Here is a 21,433-nt window from a genome sequence, read left to right on the forward strand (position 1 = left end):
AAACATCAAAGGGCTGTATTGACGCGACCTCCGCCGGCTTGGGCTTCACCGGGCAGTCCCTGCTGGGGCTGAGCCTCTTTGCCACTGTGAGCAGGCGCCCTTGCGGCTTTCCCGTGGCGAGGGGTGCGGGGAGGGGCCCGCCCGGCCCCAGCCCAGCCGGCGGCCTGCTGCGGGGAGCGCAGCGAGGGAAGTCCACGACGCTGCGCTGCCCGGGCGTGTCTGGCGTGTCGCGAGGACCAAGGGCACCGCCTAGTAGCGGTTGACCGTCACCGACACTCCGCAGGACGAGGTGCTGGCCACGCTGGCCGAGGCGGCCGAGGCGGCGCGCAGACGCGGCCCCAGGTGGATGGGGGAGTCGTCTGGGTACGGCCCCGGGTGCGCCCGCTGCACCAAGGGTGGCACCTCGGGTGGCGTCACAGCCCGCGAATATCACAGAACCGTCTCCATCTCCTGGACCTCGCGCTCGTCCGGCCTGCAGACAAAGAACCAGTGTTAGGGCAGGAGGGAAGCGTCTCTTAGACACCGCTTTGGCGTTGAGGCCATGCAGCGCCGGGCCACGCCGGGCAGGGGCCGCTACAAGTAGTGGGGTGTCTTAGCGTGGGGCCTGGGGGCACGTTGCTTTGCGCTGCTTTGCGTGCAACTTCCTCGGAAATAGACTCTGATCAATTTTGGTACAAGCTCTCAAGTTCAAGTGAACCTGTAGCGCCTGTGAGATAGGCCACACATCCGTCACAGGTCGTAGGCAGATCCTTTTCGGGCCGCGAGGTTGGTAGCATTAGCATTCGAGTCAGGGGCAGGGCAGAGTTACCTGTAGCACCGCGAGCCGAACTCGTTGGTGAACACGTGGTTCCTGGTCATGTCGCGGTGGTGCATGAGCACGCCCGCGTGGGGGGCGTTGATGTGCCTGCAACCAGGACGAGAACAGTCAGCAAGGAAGGAGGTGCAGCCCACGCTGCGTAACGCCCCACTAGTGTGGGAGAGACAGCGCGACGAAGGCACCGCCCGGCGCGAGCCCGCTGGCAGGCCGCTGCGAGTCCAGCGAACAACAGCGGGACCGAGTCCCCCTAGTGTAGTGGCTGGCGTCGCTACCCCTTGTGCGAGAGACTCAGTGCCGACCGAGGCTGGAAACCCTTCGAGACAGGTTCGTAGTGCGAGTGGCGCTCAGTGGACTAGAAGACCGGCGCAGGCGGTCAAAACTCATCCAGACGTGTTTTGAGCTCCATAGACGAAACAGGACTCGAACCGAACGTGTGACCCCCACCTATGGATTCCTCATTCGGAGAGCAATCCATTGGTGGGGTCACATGTTCGGTTCGAGTCCCATTTAGCGACTCTGGAGCTCAAAACGCGTCCGGGATTTTGTCCGTCTCCACCGGTCTTCTGGCCCACTGTGCGCGGGGAGTGGAGAGCGCCCGGAGAGTGGGCCTTCCCGCCGTGCAGCCGCGCCGGCGTGCGGCCTACCTCGCAGGCGGTTCGAGTCCCATTGAGCGACTCTGGAGCTCAAAACGCGTCCGGGATTTTGGCCACCCCACCGTGCGGCGCGGCGTCTATCTGGGCAGCGCTCGGCGTCTCCGCGTCCTCACCTGGCCGGCGGCTTGATGCCGTGCGCGTCCAGGGACCGCTCCAGCTGCAGCACCCGCAGCCGCGTCAGGTCCAGCTCGTGGCGCGTCTTCCAGAGGTTGGTGTCGCAGATGGGGTCCTTGCAGCGGTGGTGCCGCAGGATGTCCTGGGCCTCGAAGACGGCGCCGCGGAACGTCAGGGACTTGCCCATGCTCTGCAAGCAGGCGCAGCAACGCGTCGTCATGACAACCAGAGGCTGCGGCCGGGCTGGGCCAGGCAGGGCCAGGCAGGGCCACGTGACGGCAGCGGGGGAAGGGCACTACTGTGGGTCCTTGAGTGCTGCGTCGTTAGAGGCACATTGAGCTTTCCGTGTCACGACAGTCTTTCGAACCCTGTGAATGTGCGGATCGCACCGCGAGGCAGAGGGAAGGTGCAGACCGTAAGCGTAAGTTGGGGACCAGCTGGCCAAACCAGAGAAAGAGCACAAAGTAAGTGAAAGAAGGAGGGACACTGCTGCAACATTTACTACGAGACATCGAAACAGAAGCGAGGACGACACAAAACCACATTAGCAAATGACACCGCATGCACTCGTCTTGCAGTCTGCAAAGAAGCTACTCAGACCATTCGAGTGAGCCTAGCTACCAACGGACGGGGACCATGGTGGCCGAGGTGGTGCAGTGTAGGTGCGAAGTACGTCCGTCCGTCCGGGCCGTGCCGGCAGTGCACGCCACACAGTGTCCGCAGCGGCGTCTCGCCCGTCAGGCCCGTCAGTGCGGTGGGCGAAGTCGCCTTCACAATACGCATGCCCCAAACGCAAGTTTTGCAAAAAGACAAACAAAATGCAAGCCCACGAATCTAAAAGAAGGAGAGAACGGAAAAGAGGTATAGTAAGGAAAAAAAGGAGAGTACTCTCTCCCAACTGTGAATACGGCACAGTGCGCCGGGAGGCGACTGCACGACGAATCCGGGACCAAGAGGAAATAACTCGGAAATATTTCAACACCGAGATTCAAAATTCATCCTAAATTAGGAAACTAAAAAAAAATCAACCAAATTCAAAGTTTACAATTTCCACGGCAACATGGCAAAAATAAAATAAGTGTGGAGAAAAATTTGAAATTATTTCCTCTTGTTCGGGACTCTTTTCCAAGACGAACAAAAGCTTTTGTCCATAAGACCTCCTACTCCATATTACGATAAATAGGAAAACGAAGTGACAAAACAACAGAAACAACAACGACCAATGTTTTCATTTCTTGAAGCTCCACTGTGAGTAACTTTATTGTACTACTGATCCGGCAATGTTCATGTTGATCATGTTAAGTTAATCGTGCGAGGAGGAACTGTGAGTGTCGATGAAAGTCGTGCTCACTTGAATTGCCGGCATTCATCTCATACTAAGGCAGTGCATTTCACTTAAGTGTTTGGCCAGGCCAGGCATGCTCCAAGTGACATTAATGTGGAACTATCTACTGAGACGAAAAGACAAACCTTATACCTCCCCTGCTGAGTGCGACGTGGTGTCTTGTTGGTGTCAATGTATGTATGTGGGTGTGTGCGCGTGTCAGTTGGTGTATGTGTGGTGTCTGGTAGACCTGTGGCCTTTTTATTTTACACGTTTGCATTTTAATCATTTTCGTTACAAATCCTGTCATTTTTATTTTAGAAAATGAAAGCCGCAAGTCACAACCTTCTACTTTTTTCACAGCAGTGCTCCATCATAGAGCGGAGTTTAATATGGGCCAAATTATTAAGGTCCTGTTTATGAGCAAGCAGAGGGACACGGAGGGAGGTGACGGAATTGGCCGTGGAGACAGAGACGGATGAGACAGACCTGTCGAGGAGAAGAAGAAGAAGGAAGACGAGCAGAGAGGAAAGAGCAAAAGAACGAGAGAAAGAGAGAGGGAGAGCGGGCGCCCCGCCGAACGCTTTGTAGCGCGGGGGGCAAAATGGGGGCGGTGTACGACTTTTTGCCAAAACAAATGAGGACGCAAGACAATGAGACAAGAGGATTATCCTGAAGACAAGATCCGGGCCCGAAAGGCAGCGACAGAGATACTACTACAAGTCACGGGCTGAAAATAATCAACTAGATTTAAATCCACATTACTTTTGTGTTTAGTTTCATTTCTAAAATGTATAGAAGCCACGAAGCGACTTCGGGTCTAGACAAGATTGTCCACTGTTTAGATTTTGCTGCAGTTGGTTTGAATGAATCACGTGAGACAGAGGCGGATGTAAAGAAAGGCGGTAGCCGTTCGTAAATTCAATTATTTTTCTTTTTAAGGCTCGGTGGACAAACTTGAGCAATAAGCGACAGCTGCGTTAATGCCAGGCCAGTGTCTACCACACAGTGAAGCGCGGCCTGCCCAGCCAGGGGGCTCGGCTGGGGCGCTTGAGGGATGATGTCCACTGACAGCGCCCCAGAGACGCGCCCTGGACGGCCAGGCTGCGCTTGCCACACTCAGAGGAAGTATATAGAGTAAAGAGAAGAAAGTGAAAAAAGATTGGAACGAGCTTTTACTTGACTCACGAGACTGAGGAGGGCGCAGCAGCCGCCCTGGTCCGTTTTGGCGCACTTGACCCGGATGTACTTGAAGTAGATGTGCTCGAAGAAGAGCAGGATGGCGGCCAGCAGCACGCCGGACATGAGCAGCAGGAAGGCGGACAAGAACTGCTCCAGCGCCAGCGGGTCGCTCGTCTTGTGCTCCTGCTTGCCCGGCTTGCACGTGCCCGTCATCCAGTAGCGTCGCAGCCGCTCCAGGTCGCCTGCGAAGCGCAGTGCAGGGGTCAGTTGCGGAGGCTTCTCGTTTTGAGAGGTTTGGCAAGCACCATCGAACCAAGTGTGCAGAACTCGACACTCGGACGTGTGGCGTTTGCCAGCCTTCACACTTCAAGTGTAGAGTCACTCACAGAGCCCTTATATCTAGGCACAGTGCACTTGAAGTGTGGAGGCTGCAAACTCTGCACTATTCCAAGTGTGGCGACTGAAAATTCCACAACTCCGCAACACCCGGTTTGACAGTGAGCTTCTACAGAACACGACCCCTACCGTTCTCTCTGAAGTCCAGCAGCCGCTTGTTGAACATCTGGACGTACTTGGAGTTGCGGCTGAAGGCCAGGCCGTAGCCCGTCTTGGCGTACCAGGACCCCACCGTGAGCAGGCGGCAGTCCTCGTCCTGCGCCACCAGGTAGTCCAGCACCGTGCCGTCGTAGATGAAGGCGTCCAGCTCGCCGCTGTTGACGGCCGCGATGCCCTCCTGCACCGAGGTGCGGTTGAAGTTGCGCATGTAGGCGTGCATCTCCACGAAGTAGCGCTTGATGGTGGAGTCGGTGTGCGAGTACGGCGTCGTGCCGAACTTGAACATGGGCTTGTGGCTGTACGGCTTGCTCAGCTGCGGAGAAAAGGACAGTCACACACGCTTCAAACCTCACCGAGCATTTTGAGCACGTGTAAGGTACAAACTATTTAGTTTGTTATACGAAGAAATAGTTCGTAAATTATGAAGTATTTTCTTTGTAAGCTTATGCTCAAAATACTTTGATATGACAAGCTACTTTTCTTTGTAACTCCTAAAATAAATAGTTTGTGAGGTTTACAGAGCGCAAAAAATCTTCTCCAAAATGCCCTGACAACAAGATAGAACCACCATGAACCATTCCTGAGAATCCCAGGAGATGGATTTACCGTGAGTGCGGGCTGTCACTCTGGCATTCTCAAGAGACAGTAAGAAAATTTCTGGGCGAAATGAACAGCAAAGACAGGCGGCCGGCTGCCGAGTATGGATGGCCGCTGCCACGCTGCGCAGCACTTACCCTGGAGTCGTCGACCCCGGTGAACTCGTGGAACTCCTCTCGGGTTATCATGAAGGCGGCCAGGTTGGCAGTGTATATAGCGAGGAAGACGACAGCAAACATGGCCCACATATTGGTCATAAACCTGCGCGCGGTTTTAAAGAAGGGAAAAAATGTCATCACTTTAATTCCGCTCAGCGGGGATCCTTACGCCCCGGAGGTAACGACGAGGGTAAAGGCAGAGGACGCCGTGGCCAGAAGACCGGCGGAGGCGGCCAAAATTCTAGACGCGTTTTGAGCTCAACAGTCGCTAAATGGGACTCGAGCTGAACGTGTGGCCCCGCCATTAAATGGCTCTCCGAACGAGGAATCGATTGGTGGTGGAGCAGACGTTCGGTTCGAGTCCTGTTTGGCGACCCCGGAGCTCAAAACGCGTCTAGAGTCTAGGCGTGGCGACGCACTCACTTGGAGGTGAAGCCCCTGGGCGAGTCCACGTGAACGGCGGCCTGGAACAGCACCGCCCACACCAGCCAGTACGTCCGGAACAGGGAGAAGCGGTGGTTGGCCGCCGGGGTCACCTGCAGCACCACAAGACCGTCAGCACTCAGCACTCCCTCGAGACACCTGTTCGCCGTCGCGACCTTCACCTTCATGTCGAAGCCCGCCGGACTGAGCCACTCGAAGAGGAAGATGGTGAAGGTGGCGGCCTGGATGGCCACCACGCCGACCAGCATCCAGGACGCCGTGTCGAAGGGCTCTGCAGCAGAGAGGCGAGTCAGAGCACTGTGAAACTAACTCCACATTTGAAATGCGGAGCCGGGGAATTCGCATAGTCCCGCACTTGGAAGTACGGAGTGGGCAGTCGCCGCACTTCAAGCGTGGAGTTCTCCACGTTTGCACCAAGCCAAGAGACAGGGGCTCTGAGTGGGCTGCCCCACACTTCAAGTGTGAGGACTGCAGACGCCACACATCCTAGTGTGAAGAATTACTTGACACCGGGAAGGGCGAAGTTCTGCACATTTGGTTTGACATCACATTGAAAGGAACGCGAAGTGGGGTTGTCGCTCTGTCTCTCTTGCACTCGTGGGTCGCCCCGTAGAGGTGAGAGAGAGACGGGGAGAGACGGGGAGACTGACCCAGGAAGGCAGTGGGGGAGATGATGCCGGTGCGCTTGGCCACGGCGATGGCGATGCCCGTCTCCATGAAGGGCACCGTGAAGTCCACCACGCCCTCGCGCTCCGAGTTGATCATCAGCGAGGTCATCACCATGTCCGTCTTCCGGTTGATGAGGTCGGCGACCAGTCCGTTCCAGCGGCCGTTCTGCAAACAGGCCCACGCATCAGCAAGAGCAGCGGCAAGGCGCCGCCATCCCGCCCCAAACTTTGCTGACCCAAAGTGCACGACCGCGAGGGACGCGAGGGCCGCGGCAGCGGTTCGCTCAGCCGCATTATTTTATTTGCCCCTAACTTTGCCGTCCGGGCCGCTACAGCGAGGCCGCGAGGCGGGGCCGCGAGGCGAGGCCGCTAGGCAGCGCGGCGACGCGGCGACGCGAACCGGCCGCGCCAGTGGCCCACCAATTTCTGCGCCCGCCGAAGCAGTTTCAACTTTGGAGCGGGGGACGAAGGAGGCCGCAGAAACGAGATCAGTGGCGGGCGGCTGACTCGCGGGCACACTCTAAATCGAAAGGCGGTTATATTGCCACCCTTTACTGGCGGTGACTTGGAATTGGCGGGCTTTTACCGCCAATAATAGAAAAGACGGTTTGTGCATCTCCGACCAATAGCTTTGCAGTGCAGCCACATAAGCTTCCCAGTGGGGTGTCCTGGACGCGGACAGACGACAAAACAGATCCATGCCTTTATACGCGCGACTTGTGGGAGGGGGAGGGGAGGCTTTGTCGGTGTGCGCTCCAGCTCTGCCTGACTGACGAGAGCTCTCGCTCTCTCTCTCATCGGCTTACGCTTTCTCCCACACGCGGTTCGGCGGTGCCGCTCTATGTTTGTATAATAGACCGATGGCACTACAATTCGTTGGACCTGGGCCCCACGTGCCGTCCTCGACGCGGACCTGGGCTCACCTCAAACGTGCCCCACTTGCCGTCCTCGACGCGCACCAGCTCGTACGTGAAGCCCAGCTCCTCGGCGAACTTCTCCAGCAAGTCGATGCAGAAGCCGGAGCAGCACTGGTAGAAGGAGCTGTTCCGGTGGGCGGAGAACTGGTCCATCCTGGATGCACACAAAGCAAGGTGTCACAGAGTGAGAGGACAAACATTTCAGTCTCGGGGTCGAGCAAAGTGGGTTTGAAGGCCATTTTTTGGTGTCGGCGGGACCAAGAAGGCGCCTGCAGACGGTAGGATAGACTGGCCCGCCGCTCGGGTGAGCTGTGCGGGCCGCCCTAGCCAGATTACCGTTACCATTAAGGGCTGAACCACACATGATCGTATGCCATTTCGGGCCCGACACATGCTCGCCTGCACTGCAAAACGAGGAGGACAGCAGGCTGATTCCGAGAGCTGCTCTCTTCGTCTCTCTCGCACCTATACGGAGCGCCAGATGAGTGCGAGAGAGACGGAGCGACGCAAGCAGTGCTTCAGCCTGCAGGGCGACAAGCGCTGTTCAGAAATCGCTGTGCCGCCACTGCAGCGCACTGGCGAGGAAACGTTCCCCAGCCGGGTTCCCTTAGGTTCCCCTCCTTCATTTCCTTTTTTTAGGCACGAAGTAGCCTTATAGTATACCCAGGATTCAGCCGGCCCGAGATTCAATTTGTGTGGCCCTTTATGCATTTCGGAAATTTTCTATACGATTTTAATGAGACTTTGCAGACTTGTAGAACTTTGAACGCTGATTCTCATGCTGAAATCTGGTTAAAAAGTTAACGGCCAATTTTGAGAAATTTGCTGTCAAAATCGCCGTTTCCATGGCAAAACTCGACTCGTCAAAGGAAAAAAAAGGGAGTGGGGGGAGCCCGAGCCGGGGAGGACCAATAACCGAGCTTCTTTTTGGGTCTGTACAGCTTACTCCAAAAGCTGAAATCAGCACGTTCGAAATGAAAAATTTCTTTGACTGCAGGTAGACAAGATGCAACAATAGAATTGGTGTCGGTTCGAACGCAGTTTTTCGGGTAGAACTATCCAATAATACTTCTTGATCGGAGTGTTTTTGGACATGCGCAGTAGGTTTGCAACCTGTTTAACAGTTTAACCAACTGTAGCATTTGAAATCTGTATTAATTTTGCTCTCTTTCTTGTTTTTTCCTTGTTTCCTGCTTATGAAAATTCATATAAAACAAATTTTCAATTTTTATGTGGTGACTTTCTAAAAAAATATTCACAGAAAATTAGCAAAACAAAAGTTCTTTTTTTCTGACATAAAGTTTCTCAAATATTACTTTTTTCTGTCAATAAAACAATTTTGTTGTTGTTGTGATTCAGTTAGCACTAGGACCACTTCGCTCCACCTCGCGACTTGCAGTGCTCATGTTCCTCGAACAAGACTCACCCGCGTTTCGAAACCATCCCTCCCGAGTTTATGAAGTTTGTCAAACCAACCGTCGTGGTGTTGATACGTTGTGAGGGAGTACTATTACACAGAATTGAAGAAAACATGACTAGAGAACCATAGCCTTTTGAAACAAGCCAAACAATTCAACGTCAGCAACAATGGAGGGGCAGTTTTAATGCGCGACTGCTGGTGCTTTCAGCTTCGCGATTTTCGCAAGGGCGCAGACGCCGAGAAACTAGTTGCCAACCCGTGAAAATTAATTTACTGCCTTCTTTCTGCTAAGAACATTTTAATAATGATGTTCCATTGTCAGAACACTGCGGAATACATTAGCATTGGAATTTTTTGAATTTACCAGCATTTTGATTTCTATTGTCAAGTTTAAATTTCGACGGGTGGCACATCGACCAACATCGACCTTATTGGTACCACTGCCATTGGTAGTCCCCTGAGCCACAACTTCACAACACCACTTCTTTTCTTTCTCCACTTCGTGACTCCTAGGAGGGCACACTGCGAGAGGGAGCCTTTGCGGGGCGCCTCGCCCCTCGACCCGGCATGCCGCTGCCTGCCACGGGAAGCCGCAAGCCGCCCTCAGCGCAACAAGTAGCAGTGCCTGCACAGTGCCTGCACAGTGCCTGCACAGTGCCTGCACAGTGCCTGCACTGTGCCTGCACCCTTTCGGCGCCAACCTGCCTCACCAGGCGAGCAGCGCAGGCAGGGCCAGCAGCCACAAAGAAAGCGGGAGGGGCCTCCTTTTCCCCCCTACTGTCACATTCCGTTTACGGCAGAGCGGCGGGCCGCGCTTTCAAGAATTTAATCCAACAAGTCGTGCAACCGCTTTTTAGAGAAAAAAAAAAAAACAAACAAAAAACAGAGCTTGGGTAAAGAAAAGAAAGATTTGCGCACAAAGAGCGCGGGCTGAAAATGAGAAAGGACTTCGTTTTCAAATGCAAGGGGTCTACATTGACATCTACGAAGCATTTGGTTAAAAGTTAAAACTTATAACAAAACCACCCCGAATCCTACATAACATTCGAAACGAAGAAAAAGGACGTAAGGCGGACGTTTCCCGAGTGGTTCCGCCGGGGCACCCTCCGACCTCCGCCCCGGGTCCGGTTTGGGATCGGGACGCGCCGAGACGCCGCCAGGGCTGAGGGTGGAGGGCCCCTTCCAAGGGCAAGGATGCGAAGGGGGCCGGGGGCGGGGCGGGGCGGGGCGGGGCGGGGCCGGGCCGGGCCGGAATGCTGAATTTCCTGAGCCAACCGACGCCTTCCGACCGCGCGGGGCCCTGCGAGGGGCCGTGCGAGGGGCCTGGCACTTGAGGGAGGGGCGGGGAGGGGAGGGGTTTAGGTCACGAGGCCACGACGCCCAAATCACTGTCCCTTGCCCAGAGGCTCTGCGCAGAGGCTCTGTGCAGACGCGTCTCCGAGGCGGTGCCTCACTTCGACAGCGCGGCCTCCGGCAAGGCCTCTGGACTGGAGACTCCGAAAGCATGCCAATTACGGCTTCTCGCGACGCACTGTCTCCCCCCTTCCCCTCCCCTCCCCTCCCCCGCCCCGTCCGTTCAGTGAGGAAAAAGGCCTTGCCAGAAGATGAACAGCATAACTTGGGTGCACGGCCACTCCGCACCAGGAAAGCCGCTGGTCATTTCCCAATCTCGCATCAAATTGAGTCAACCTCCATAAATGAGCAGCCCTTCTGTGACCGCGTGACCGTCGGCACGGTTGCCAACCGGGGTGAAGGGCCCAGAATCCCGATGTCGCTGTAGCAGGCGTAGGCGAAGGCGAGGAAGATGGTAGGGGGAGGGGGAGCAGCAAGGGGGGGCGCTGCGCCTTCCAGAGGAACGGCCGAAACTGACTTTTCGGCCGAAGAGTGACATGTAACTCGCCTGTAATGTTGACTAGGTCCCTAAACACTATCGGTGTGAAGGAATTGCCTACAAACTAGTTACAACGCTAACCTAGGTCGCCAGCGCGAGCGTGCGGCGGCTCGGCGTGCGCAGCGCCATCTCGCGGCGACTCGCGGAACCTCGTCCGAGCGCGAGGCCAGTTTGAGCGGTGACACTCCGTCGGCACGCGGCAGTTTGTCAAAAGGAAAAATTTATCTCTGACGCCTTGTGCTTTCCTCGGACCGCTTGGCTGCGGACGCGGCGCCCCGGCGACGGGCAGTGAAAGCGGCGCCAACACTCTCAAAAGCCTTCGCAAAGAAAAGCAATAGCGATCAAACAGTGCCGCGGCCAAGGAGCCCCAAGCCGGCCGGGCCCTGCCGCTAGCCTGCCTGCCTGCCTGGCTGCCCGCCTGCCTGGCCGCCCGCGGCGGGGGCGCGAAAATTATCAACGATTCCCTCTTGCGGCCCACACCAGACAACACACAGGCCGTCTAACCCCTCCCCCCCCCCTCCTTCCGGATGCCTAGCGTCGACCCGGCCCCGGTCTCTGGGCGGCATATTTCTTCGTTTGCCCGCCCTGGCAAAGTTTGCCGCCAACGCCCTTCCCCCCTCCCCCCCTCCACACGTCGCAATGTGCGAGCAGTAGCAGCGCGGGGAAGGGGAAAGGGGGGGAGGGGGCAGGAATGCATCAGAATAGAATCTACTTCCGGCGTCCAGGGGAGAGAGTCGGCGACAGCCAGATAAATGCAAATACCGCGTGCCCGCGGCACGGCACGGCACGGCACGGCGGGACTGGGGCAGACTGGTACACTGTGACCGCCATCCCCGTGTCGTTACTGGACTCGCGAAAGAAATGGTGGGATTCAACAAAGCGAGTGCGAAGGGCGCTGCCTCGCAAACAGCGTGGTTAGACTGCATAAAAACAGATTGTACCTTCCACTCATAAACTGCCTTTGGACGCACGAAGCACTGTTTCATAAGATTATGAACGATTTGGGTACAGCCTAAGCTGTGAAATAAAATAGTTGTTCGGACTACGAACTGAACTGAATTGCAGCAGGTCTACGCCAAACTGTACGCCCCAAGTTCTTCTTCGGCTTTTTACAGAGCTCAGTGCTCTGAGCGCAGAGAACCCCCTCCTGGCGTCCCGTCAGAGGTGGCTTCTCAAAATTATTTTCCACCCGTTCCGTGTGATCTGGGCGTCATCCCCCTCCCCAGAAAAAAATGCCAAATAATTGACGGAGAAAGGAGGAGAAGAGGGGAGGAGGGGAGGAGGGGAGGAGGGGAGGAGGGGAGGGGAAGAGGGGAAGAGGGGAGGAGGGGAGGGCTTGGCGCGGAGCCATGGAACAAACAAGAAAAGCGCTCTGGCGATTGCTTTCGGAGCGCACTGCACAGCGGGCGGCGGCGGCGGCGGGCGGCACACTGTATACTCACTCCGCCACGTCCTGCTCGCGCGCCACGCGGCACAGCACGCCGCGGTTCATGTTGCACTTGACGGTGACGGGGTCGGGCGGCGCCAGCTGCACGTAGGGCGGCTCCTCCAGGAAGGTGATCTTGAGGTGGAACTTCTCGGGCACGCCCTGCGGCGGCGTGTGGCTGTTGCCCGGCCACACGATGTCCTTGATGTCCAGGCCCTCGCCCTCCCACGACTTCCACACGCCGATCTGCAATCACAGCCTCGTGTTAGCGCTCTCTCTCGCACTCATGGGCCGTGCCGCCGTTGGTGCGAGAGAGACGGAGCGACGAAAACGATCCTCTCGGAATCAGTCGCTGCTGTCTCTCAACCGGGCTGACTTCCAGGGGCACTGCTGCTCGACGTGTGTGACGTCATATGCATTTAAGTGTGAATGTTGCCACGTTCGTTTGAGTATGATGTCACATTCGTTTGAAGATCAGTCTCTTGACGTCATTTTCAGGAGGCATGGGCATGAAAGAGAGAAGGAGAGAGAGAGAGAGAGAGAGAGAGAGAGAGAGAGAGAGAGAGAGAGAGAGAGAGAGAGAGAGAGAGAGATTGGGGGGGGGCAGAGAGAGGCGCCAACAGCAGGCCGAGAGATGCCACGTCCCAACGAACGGAGAGGATGCCGATCATGTTTCGTTATTGGACTCTTGTGTCACGTGTCTCGTGTTCACGAACGCGAACGAGATGCCGTGATTCACATTCGAACGAGCGCGACACGCGTCGCATCCGATCACAATGTTTCAAAACATCTTGGGCCCAAGGACATCTGTCCGCAAAAGAAATTGCCCGTGATGGTCGGAAGAAAAAGACACAGAATCCGTCTTGAATAAGTTCCCCGCAGGTAAAGAACATACTTGATGTTTTTGGACCAGCGAAGCCTCCGGAAATTCTCAACGGAGTCTAGGAACGCACACTTTCTGTCATTTTCAAATTGCTACTTCAAATAGCTTCTGAGTGTGACGTCACGCTCACCTCCTCCCACACCATCATCTGCTTGTTGTTCCCGGGCCGCAGGTTCATGATCTTGAGCTCGGCCGCCTTGAGCACGCCGTCCGCCGTGAACTCCACGTTGGGCTTGCCCATGTCGTTCTCCACGCTCACGTTCCGGAGGTACCTGCAACGTCAAAGCACAGGCGTCACATCACTGTTAAAGCACGTGTTGGGGAACCCTAGACACCTCGTGGTGCGGCGTTTGCAGTCTCCACACTTCAAGTGTGGAGGTCACAGAGCCCCTATCTGGTGGCAAGGTGCACACTTGGCTTGTGGAGACTGCAGACAGGTGCTTAAGTGCGGTCCACACCTCCGCATTCCAAGGAGTTCTCCACACTTGGTTGAATGGAGTTCTCCCCACTTGTTTGAGTGGAGTTCTCCCCACTTGATCGTGTGGAGTTCTCCACATTTGGTTGTGTGGAGCTCTCCACACTTGGTTGAGTGGAGTTCTCCACACTTGGCTGTCAAGAGTTCTCCACTCTCGGTTCCAGTGACTTCCCTTTTTTCGGAAGAAGATTTTGCAACTCCGCACCCTGCTTCCCGAAGAAACTGGTCGTGTCGGCCTCCGTAACAGTTTGGGCCCCTTTCCTCGGGACGGGTCCAATTTCAACCGGTAGCCCCGCCTCCGGTGGCGCCGCCATGGTGCCATGGCAACGCCGGCAACGGCCTCGAAACGCGAATTTCCGGCCGGAGCCGGTTAGAGGCTGGTAGAGGCCGGGCGGGCGGAGCCGCCGGGGCACAGTGGGCCAGAAGACCGGTGGAGGCGGCCAAAACTCTAGACGCGTTTTGAGCTCCAGAGTCGCTACATGGGACTCGAACCGAACGTGTGACCCCACCAATGGATTGCTCTCCTAACGAGGAATCCATTGGTGGGGTCATACGGTCGATTCGAGCATTGTTTAGAGACTCTGGAGCTCAAAACGCGTCTAGAGTTTTGGCCGCCTCCTCCGGTCTTCTGGCCCACTGTGCGGGGCAAAAAGAGGGAGGGCCGAGAGATGAAGTCGGAGTATCCCAGCTCTCCCAGGTTGCGCCGGCAGCCTGGGCCTATTACTGATGATTTCGCAGCGGCCAAAAGTAATTCCTGGGGAAGGGAAGGTCGAAGGGGGAGGAGGAGGGGGAGAAAAAGGGGGGGGGGAGTAACAGGCGGAGGCCCGAATCCCGTTCGGAAAATAAACCGTCCGCCTCTGCAGACTGATTCCGAGAGTCGTTATCGTCGTTCTGTCTCTCTCGCACGAGTTGGGCGACCCTGTGGGTGAGAGAGAGAGAGAGAGAGAGAGAGAGAGCGACAGAGACAGGCGACGAAAACGACTCTCGGTCTGCAGCCGGGCTTAGCCCCAGCGCGCCGAGACCATTTGTGCCACCGACGTGACAATTTATTACGGCAATTTCTGACATTGTCTTTGGTTTACGAATGGGCAGCCAATGGCAGCGGCCGGCCGGTAGATTGGGAAGGGGAGGGGGGGGAGAGAGAAAAGACTGCCCGCGAAACTGGACCCTGGTGGACTGATGCAGAGAGTCGTTTTCGCTCCTCTGACTCTCTCGCACCCACACGGAATGGGTGATGAGTGCGAGGGAGACAGAGCGGTCGGAACGACTCCCAGCCTGCGGGGTGCAGATGAGCGTCTGGCAGCTGGAGGCGGCGGCCCGGTGCCTTGGTCGAGGGCCTTGGTCGAGGGCCTTGGTCGAGGGCCTTGGTCGAGGGCCTTGGTCGAGGGCCTTGGTCGAGGGCCTTGGTCGAGGGCCTTGGTAGAGGGCCTTGGTCGAGGGCCTTGGTCGAGGGCCTTGGTCGAGGGCCTTGTTGCGGCGAACAGCTGCCACCCAATCGCAATCACCCACAAAAGTCTTTTCAAGTTTCATCTGACAGGTGGTAAAGCGACCTTCATATCGGATCTCCTGTACCAGGCGAGACGACCTCGACATCCTCCCATAGAAATGACCCGTTCATTCCTAAAATTTGATTCGGGGTGCCAAGCGTACCACCGAGATCCCCGGAGATTCCTTTGTTCGCCGTGAAAGCCTGTACCATTCCATCAAATTAGGGGTATCCTTTAAGGGGGGAGACTCGTCTTTAACACAAAAATTTTAACAAATTTCAGGCTTAAATAAAAAATGTTTCCAATAGATTTGAAGGTTAGTGGGGTTTTCCAATAAAAAGCTGGTTCTTTAATCTTGATTTTGAAAAAAAAAGTTTGTCTCTAGGCCCTATGACCTAGAATCTGTGATCTTTCTACTAAAACACTAAAATGCGCCAAAAATTCACTGCGCGCATGATTTTTGGAGAATGCGGCATCATATCATAAATGTCTTTGTTCCTCCCTCAAGAAGACTCCTGGCACTCTAGATTGAACTAGAATTATTGAAATACCTCGTTCCTAAGTGCCTGAAATTTACATTTTTAAGTGTATTAAAAAAAGCCTTTAAATTTAGACATTTCAATAATTTTTATCGGGCACTTCTACTGGGCCGATTGAAGATATCCTAGTTCAGAGTGACGGTCTTATAGAGGCCAAACATAGGAAAAATTATTGGGTCGAAACAATCAACGGTCTGGCTCAAATCGTGCGCGCAAGACCCAAAATATTGCAATTGAGTAAAATGGCTTCAAAGTTCGAACGGTCTAACCTATCCTGTGGAAAAATAATTACAAAATGTCACCCTATGGCCAAACGGTTTTGAAATTCAATACCAGCCAGCCACCAATTTCAAGGGTTTAACACAAAGAATTCGAAAAACTGAAAAACGAAAATCTGATTTTTTGACGTAGAATGACGAGTCTCCCCCCTTAAACGTGCACTGAGCCGTGTACGAGTTTCGGTTTGCCGGTGAAGGGCCAGGCCAGCCTGCAGCCCGGCGGCCCAGCGGCGGGCCTAATAACAGGGCATCATCGGACGTGTCCGGCCCGGAAGGGAGAATTAAAACGCACGGTCGATTGCGCATCCATACACGGGCGGTAAATCGCTTTTAACCCTCCGACCTCGGCCAGGCAGTCAGGCAGTCCACGGGCCACGGCACGGGAACTGCGCGGCAGGCCGGTAGCCTTGTGGGAATCCAGGGACAGAGTAAACGACAGGCGGACAGGCAGGCAGGTCGCTGGTACAGCGCAAACACCTCGCGTCCACTGGACCAGCTCGTGTGGTGGCGGTGCCGCCAGTGGCGGGGCGTCTGACAGTGGGGATAACTTGCCCGTCCAATACCCCTACCCCTCCCCATCCGATACAGACCCATGTCCACCCCGCCCCGCCACATTCCCAGGAACGTGCCGCAGCCGGGGCGTGGCGTGGCGGGGCGGGGCGGGGCGTGGCGGGGCGGGGCGTGGCGGGGCGTGGCGGGGCGTGGCGTGGCGTGGCGGGGCGTCCAGATAGCTGTCCCCTAATTTACTGGCACGGAATGTGCACTGCCCCTCCCACCCTGCCCCACCCTGCCCCCACACTGGCCTGGGCCAGGCGAACTCCGGTTCCGCGCAGTCCCCGAAAAGCAGTAGCCCGTGCTGGGCCGCACCACAACGCCGCAACGCCGCAACACGCCGCGCCACGAGCGCGCTCAGCGCTGACTTCCTACCCACTTGCAGCCCCGACCATCCCCGACCAGACTCGACTGGAACTCGTTTGAACCCGCTCCGAACATGCGGGCAGAGCCAGACGGAGCCTCGCCCGGCTCTAGCCTGGCCGACCTCGATGCGGTCCGCGCTCCGGAAATTGCATTTACAGTGTGCGGGCGCGAGGAAGGAGATTCCATCTCGGAACCGATTATTGACGAGGAGAAGGGCAATGTACCGTATGACTTGGACATGAGCAAGAAGTAAAAATATACAAGCAGGAGAGTGAAGTGAGCTGCTTCTTGACGACTTCCGTGTCGCGGTGAGGGGATCATGCACCCAGCGCCGCGCGTTACCCGTTTACTCCTCTTCCCTCCTCTCCGCCCCCGGCGGTCGGAGTCTCACTCCCCGGGGGTGGGGAGAGGAGGGCACTAGATCACCGCCTCACAGTGGGCCAGAAAACCGGTGGAGGTGGTCAAAATACCCGGCGGGTTTCAAGTACCGAAAGTCTCAAACCGACCGTACGACCAATGGATTGCTCTCCGAACGAGGAATCCATTGGTGGGGTCACACACTCGGTTCGAGACTTTTGGAACTTAAAACCCGTCGGGAATTTTGGCCACCTTCACCGCGGTTTTCTGGCCCACTGTGCGCCTGAAGGTAAGCAAAAAACCCACGCGTTGCCCCTGCAAATCGGCAAGGCGTGCTTCTTTCCCTGCCCTCAGGCCGGCTCCGGCAACGCCATGCAAACTCACTTGTAGAAGCGGTCACCCGTCTCCCAGCGAGAGTCGCCCAGGCCGGCGCCCTCGCAGGACAGCTTGGTGTTGAGGGACAGGTTGGCGTTGCGCGGGTCGTTGACGAAGTCCTCCACGCCGTACGCGTACACCTTGATGGCCGTCGTGATCTCCGTGACCAGCGACGTGCTCGACGTGTCGAAGTGCACCCCTGTAACACGAGTCAGCGTTAGTGCACTGCCAAACACAGTGGAAAGTGCGGAGGTGTGTAATTTGCACACCCCGCCTTCCTTGCTCTGCAAACTGTACTAAGCGGGAAGGAGGTCGGACGAATTTCGGCATGTCGGATAAAAAGAGGTCGTACAAACGATGTACTCCGAAAATACGCCCTTTAGGGCATAAATACTCTGCTACGCCGCTCCAGGGGCGTAAATCGTTTACGTATTTATAGGGCATAATTTTAATGCCTTTGTTTCACCAGTGTTGGAATAATTTCCCAAACCCTTTCGCGCTTTTAAGCATAGGACAAGCGTCCTGCTCCCTCCCTCCCTCCTCGGTGATTACGCAATGCGTGCACGGCCCACGGCCTATCGAACGGGGAATTATCAGAACAATGCCTTTTTTTTTTGTGCGGCGGAACTCGGGACTCTGGTCCTGCTCCATTTCCGTTTGTCGTCGCTCCGCAGCGCCCCGCACTCGAAGCGACTCGAGAACGATTCCAAAGCGCCCGGAAATGGGAGCGGACTCTCGAACCGCAAAACGCGAGTTTTGCGCTTCCGATTATGCCGCCTGCACTGGTAGGGCCGGGCAGGGCTTTACAGTGGGCAGGCTATCGGTATTCTGGGGTTGGAGGACGTGGGGCATGGCACATGTCGGGCCGGCAGTCAGCCACGCGGCGGTCAAGGCAATGCCGGCACAGGCGGCGCCATCCCATCACCACGGCATGCCACCTCGCCATCGCGAGCCATCGCGCCAAAGTAATCAGCCACCATCACGCCGCCAACGCTCGCCCCGCTGGCACGCCGCGGCACTGTGGGGGGCGGGGCGCGGCACGGCACGGCACGGCATGGCATCGCAGGGTACGGCGCGGCACGGCACGCCCCGTTGGCGACGCCACAGGTGCCAGAGACCATCATCGGATGCCGATCATGACGAGAGGCGGCGAGGCAGCCTTCGGCCCGTGTACAGTGTGCCGGTGTCGGCGTGTAAGTGTACCCCCCCGACCCAGAGTACCCCCGGGTACACAACGCCTAGGGCCAAAGTACCCTGGGGTACATAACGACTAGGTTCAATGTACCCAGGGGTACAAAGCGCCTAGGTGCTAGGCGAATTGTACCCCGGGTACAATGCGGCTAGGCGAAATGTACCCCGGGGTACATTTTGCCTAGGCGAGGGGGCAAAAACTCGGGATTTTCGTGTACACATGATTCGGAAAACGAAATGATTGCGCATGGTTTTAATTGATTTCATGGCTGATTTTGCCTTATTTCGCGACGCACCAGGGTGATGTTGAGCGTGATTGCGTTTGATTGTGTTCGGAAAGAAATGATTTCGGACTGATTTGGCCTGGTTTCGTGTGATTCTGCCTAATTTCGGTCGATTTTAGTGATTTTGGCTGATTTTGGATTGCTTGATTTCGCGTGATTCTCAATGATTCGCGTGTGATTTCGGGGGCCGTGTACACATGATTGCACGAGTTTTTGCCCCCTCGTGCCTAGGCTTATTGTATCCCCCGCCGGCCGGAGGAGGATGCACGTCGCCTAGGCGCAATGCATCCCCCCCGGATACAAAGAGCCTAGGCGAGGAGTATCCCCTCGGCCGGCCGGAGGGGGATACAAAAAGCCTAGGCGCAATGCATCCCCCCCCCCCGGATACAAAAATCGAAAAAAAAGAAGAAAAAAGGGGGGCCCTTCTCCCACCTCCGAGATCGGAGGGCCGCCTGCAACTTCGGTGGATCGGGGGAACCGGTGCTTTACAGGCGGCGACCCCAGGGGTTCTCGTCTGTATATGGGCCGGGCTTGAAGGGCGGGTTTGACAGTCTCTCTCTGCCTTGAGAGCCTTTGCTTTTCGCGGGGTGGTCTGTACCAAATGTACACCCGCTGTCCGGCGCTCTCTACCAAACATACAGCTTGTTTAAGGGCCAGCTTCAAAGGACTAATCATCTCCTCCCGACGAATCAGGAGGACCCACCCGCGACCAATTACGGGTGGCTGGATTGACGGATCAAATACTCCGTCGCTCCAGTGCCGAGGCCAACCCGCCGAAGCGCAGCTGCTTTTTAGACACCCCAGCGGAGTGGCCAGGTGAATGTGACTCTGACCACTACGCTATCAAGCTTGTACGTCTGGCGTCGTGTTGGACAACGGGTTTGAGTTGCAGTGGAAGGAAGCCAGTCGAAAAATGTAATGAAATGATGGGAGTCGATCCCAGGACCCTACTGCCGGGACCGCACGACTTTTGCCGCTCGCCCACCACAGCCCATGACGAATGGAGCGGCGTGAGGCGGGCTCTTGACGCGACAGGAATGGACCGACCCGGTCAAAATTTCACAAGAAGTTTGGGGAGTCGAACCGCCGACCTCAGCACGGAGAAGCGACACCTCTACTCCCTAGACCATCACGGCACATGGAGTTCGTTGGCTGAAGTCACGGTTTTCAACCACACTGGGCGAGGCAGTAAAATTAAATGTTAATGTTTGTTAGGAATCGAACCCCCGACGTGTGGGACTGTTCTACACGGCTCCGCTCTGGTGGCCTCAAACCGTTCCACAAAAGGAAGGAAATCGAAAAAAAATTGAGATGCCGGTATTCGAACACCGCTCTGTGCAAATGTTACAGACGTTCGATCGCATTTGCACAGTGCGGTGTTCGAATACCGGCATCTCAATTTTTTTTCGATTTCCTTTCTTTTGTGGAACGGTTTGAGGCCATCAGAGCGGAGCCGTGTAGAACAGTCCCAGACGTCGGGGGTTCGAATCCTAACAAACATTAACATTTAATTTTACTGCCTCGCCCAGTGTGGTTGAAAACCGTGACTTCAGCCAACGAACTGCATGTGCCGTGATGGTCTAGGGAGTAGAGGCGTCGCTTCTCCGTGCTGAGGTCGGCGGTTCGACTCCCCAAACTTCTTGTGAAATTTTGACCGGGTCGGTCCATTCCTGTCGCGTCAAGAGCCCGCCTCACGCCGCTCCATTCGTCATGGGCTGTGGTGGGCGAGCGGCAAAAGTCGTGCGGTCCCGGCAGTAGGGTCCTGGGATCGACTCCCATCATTTCATTACATTTTTCGACTGGCTTCCTTCCACTGCAACTCAAACCCGTTGTCCAACACGACGCCAGACGTACAAGCTTGATAGCGTAGTGGTCAGAGTCACATTCACCTGGCCACTCCGCTGGGGTGTCTAAAAAGCAGCTGCGCTTCGGCGGGTTGGCCTCGGCACTGGAGCGACGGAGTATTTGATCCGTCAATCCAGCCACCCGTAATTGGTCGCGGGTGGGTCCTCCTGATTCGTCGGGAGGAGATGATAAGTCCTTTGAAGCTGGCCCTTAAACAAGCTGTATGTTTGGTAGAGAGCGCCGGACAGCGGGTGTACATTTGGTACAGACCACCCCGCGAAAAGCAAAGGCTCTCAAGGCAGAGAGAGACTGTCAAACCCGCCCTTCAAGCCCGGCCCATATACAGACGAGAACCCCTGGGGTCGCCGCCTGTAAAGCACCGGTTCCCCCGATCCACCGAAGTTGCAGGCGGCCCTCCGATCTCGGAGGTGGGAGAAGGGCCCCCCTTTTTTCTTCTTTTTTTTCGATTTTTGTATCCGGGGGGGGGGATGCATTGCGCCTAGGCTTTTTGTATCCCCCTCCGGCCGGCCGAGGGGATACTCCTCGCCTAGGCTCTTTGTATCCGGGGGGGATGCATTGCGCCTAGGCGACGTGCATCCTCCTCCGACCGGCGGGGGATACAATAAGCCTAGGCA

At 56.2% G+C, this 21,433-nt stretch overlaps 1 protein-coding gene across 6 annotated transcripts in view; it reads right to left on the reverse strand.

The window, feature by feature from the left end:
* Window positions 1-315: 315 nt before the first annotated feature.
* The window catches only part of LOC117650665 (glutamate receptor ionotropic, NMDA 2B), a 100,404-nt gene continuing 79,286 nt past the window's right edge, over window positions 316-21,433 (reverse strand). For 2 of the 6 annotated variants that reach the window (XM_034394233.1, XM_034394232.1), the window contains 12 exons: window positions 17,488-17,677; window positions 13,180-13,321; window positions 12,183-12,412; window positions 7,436-7,583; window positions 6,495-6,678; window positions 5,824-6,115; window positions 5,380-5,503; window positions 4,616-4,958; window positions 4,097-4,332; window positions 1,584-1,774; window positions 809-904; window positions 316-472 (listed from right to left, as the gene is read on the reverse strand). In XM_034394233.1, the coding sequence (XP_034250124.1) occupies window positions 430-472; window positions 809-904; window positions 1,584-1,774; window positions 4,097-4,332; window positions 4,616-4,958; window positions 5,380-5,503; window positions 5,824-6,115; window positions 6,495-6,678; window positions 7,436-7,583; window positions 12,183-12,412; window positions 13,180-13,321; window positions 17,488-17,677 (2,219 nt within the window). In that variant the 3' untranslated portion in view covers window positions 316-429. Of the gene's footprint in view, window positions 473-808; window positions 905-1,583; window positions 1,775-4,087; window positions 4,333-4,615; window positions 4,959-5,379; window positions 5,504-5,823; window positions 6,116-6,494; window positions 6,679-7,435; window positions 7,584-12,182; window positions 12,413-13,179; window positions 13,322-17,487; window positions 17,678-21,433 lie in introns of all 6 variants that reach the window. The other 4 variants (XM_034394230.1, XM_034394229.1, XM_034394228.1 and 1 more) reach the window with 4 other exon arrangements.

Source organism: Thrips palmi, unplaced genomic scaffold (genome assembly GCF_012932325.1).
Source record: "Thrips palmi isolate BJ-2018 unplaced genomic scaffold, TpBJ-2018v1 HiC_scaffold_5, whole genome shotgun sequence".
Taxonomy (NCBI): Eukaryota; Metazoa; Arthropoda; class Insecta; order Thysanoptera; family Thripidae; genus Thrips; species Thrips palmi.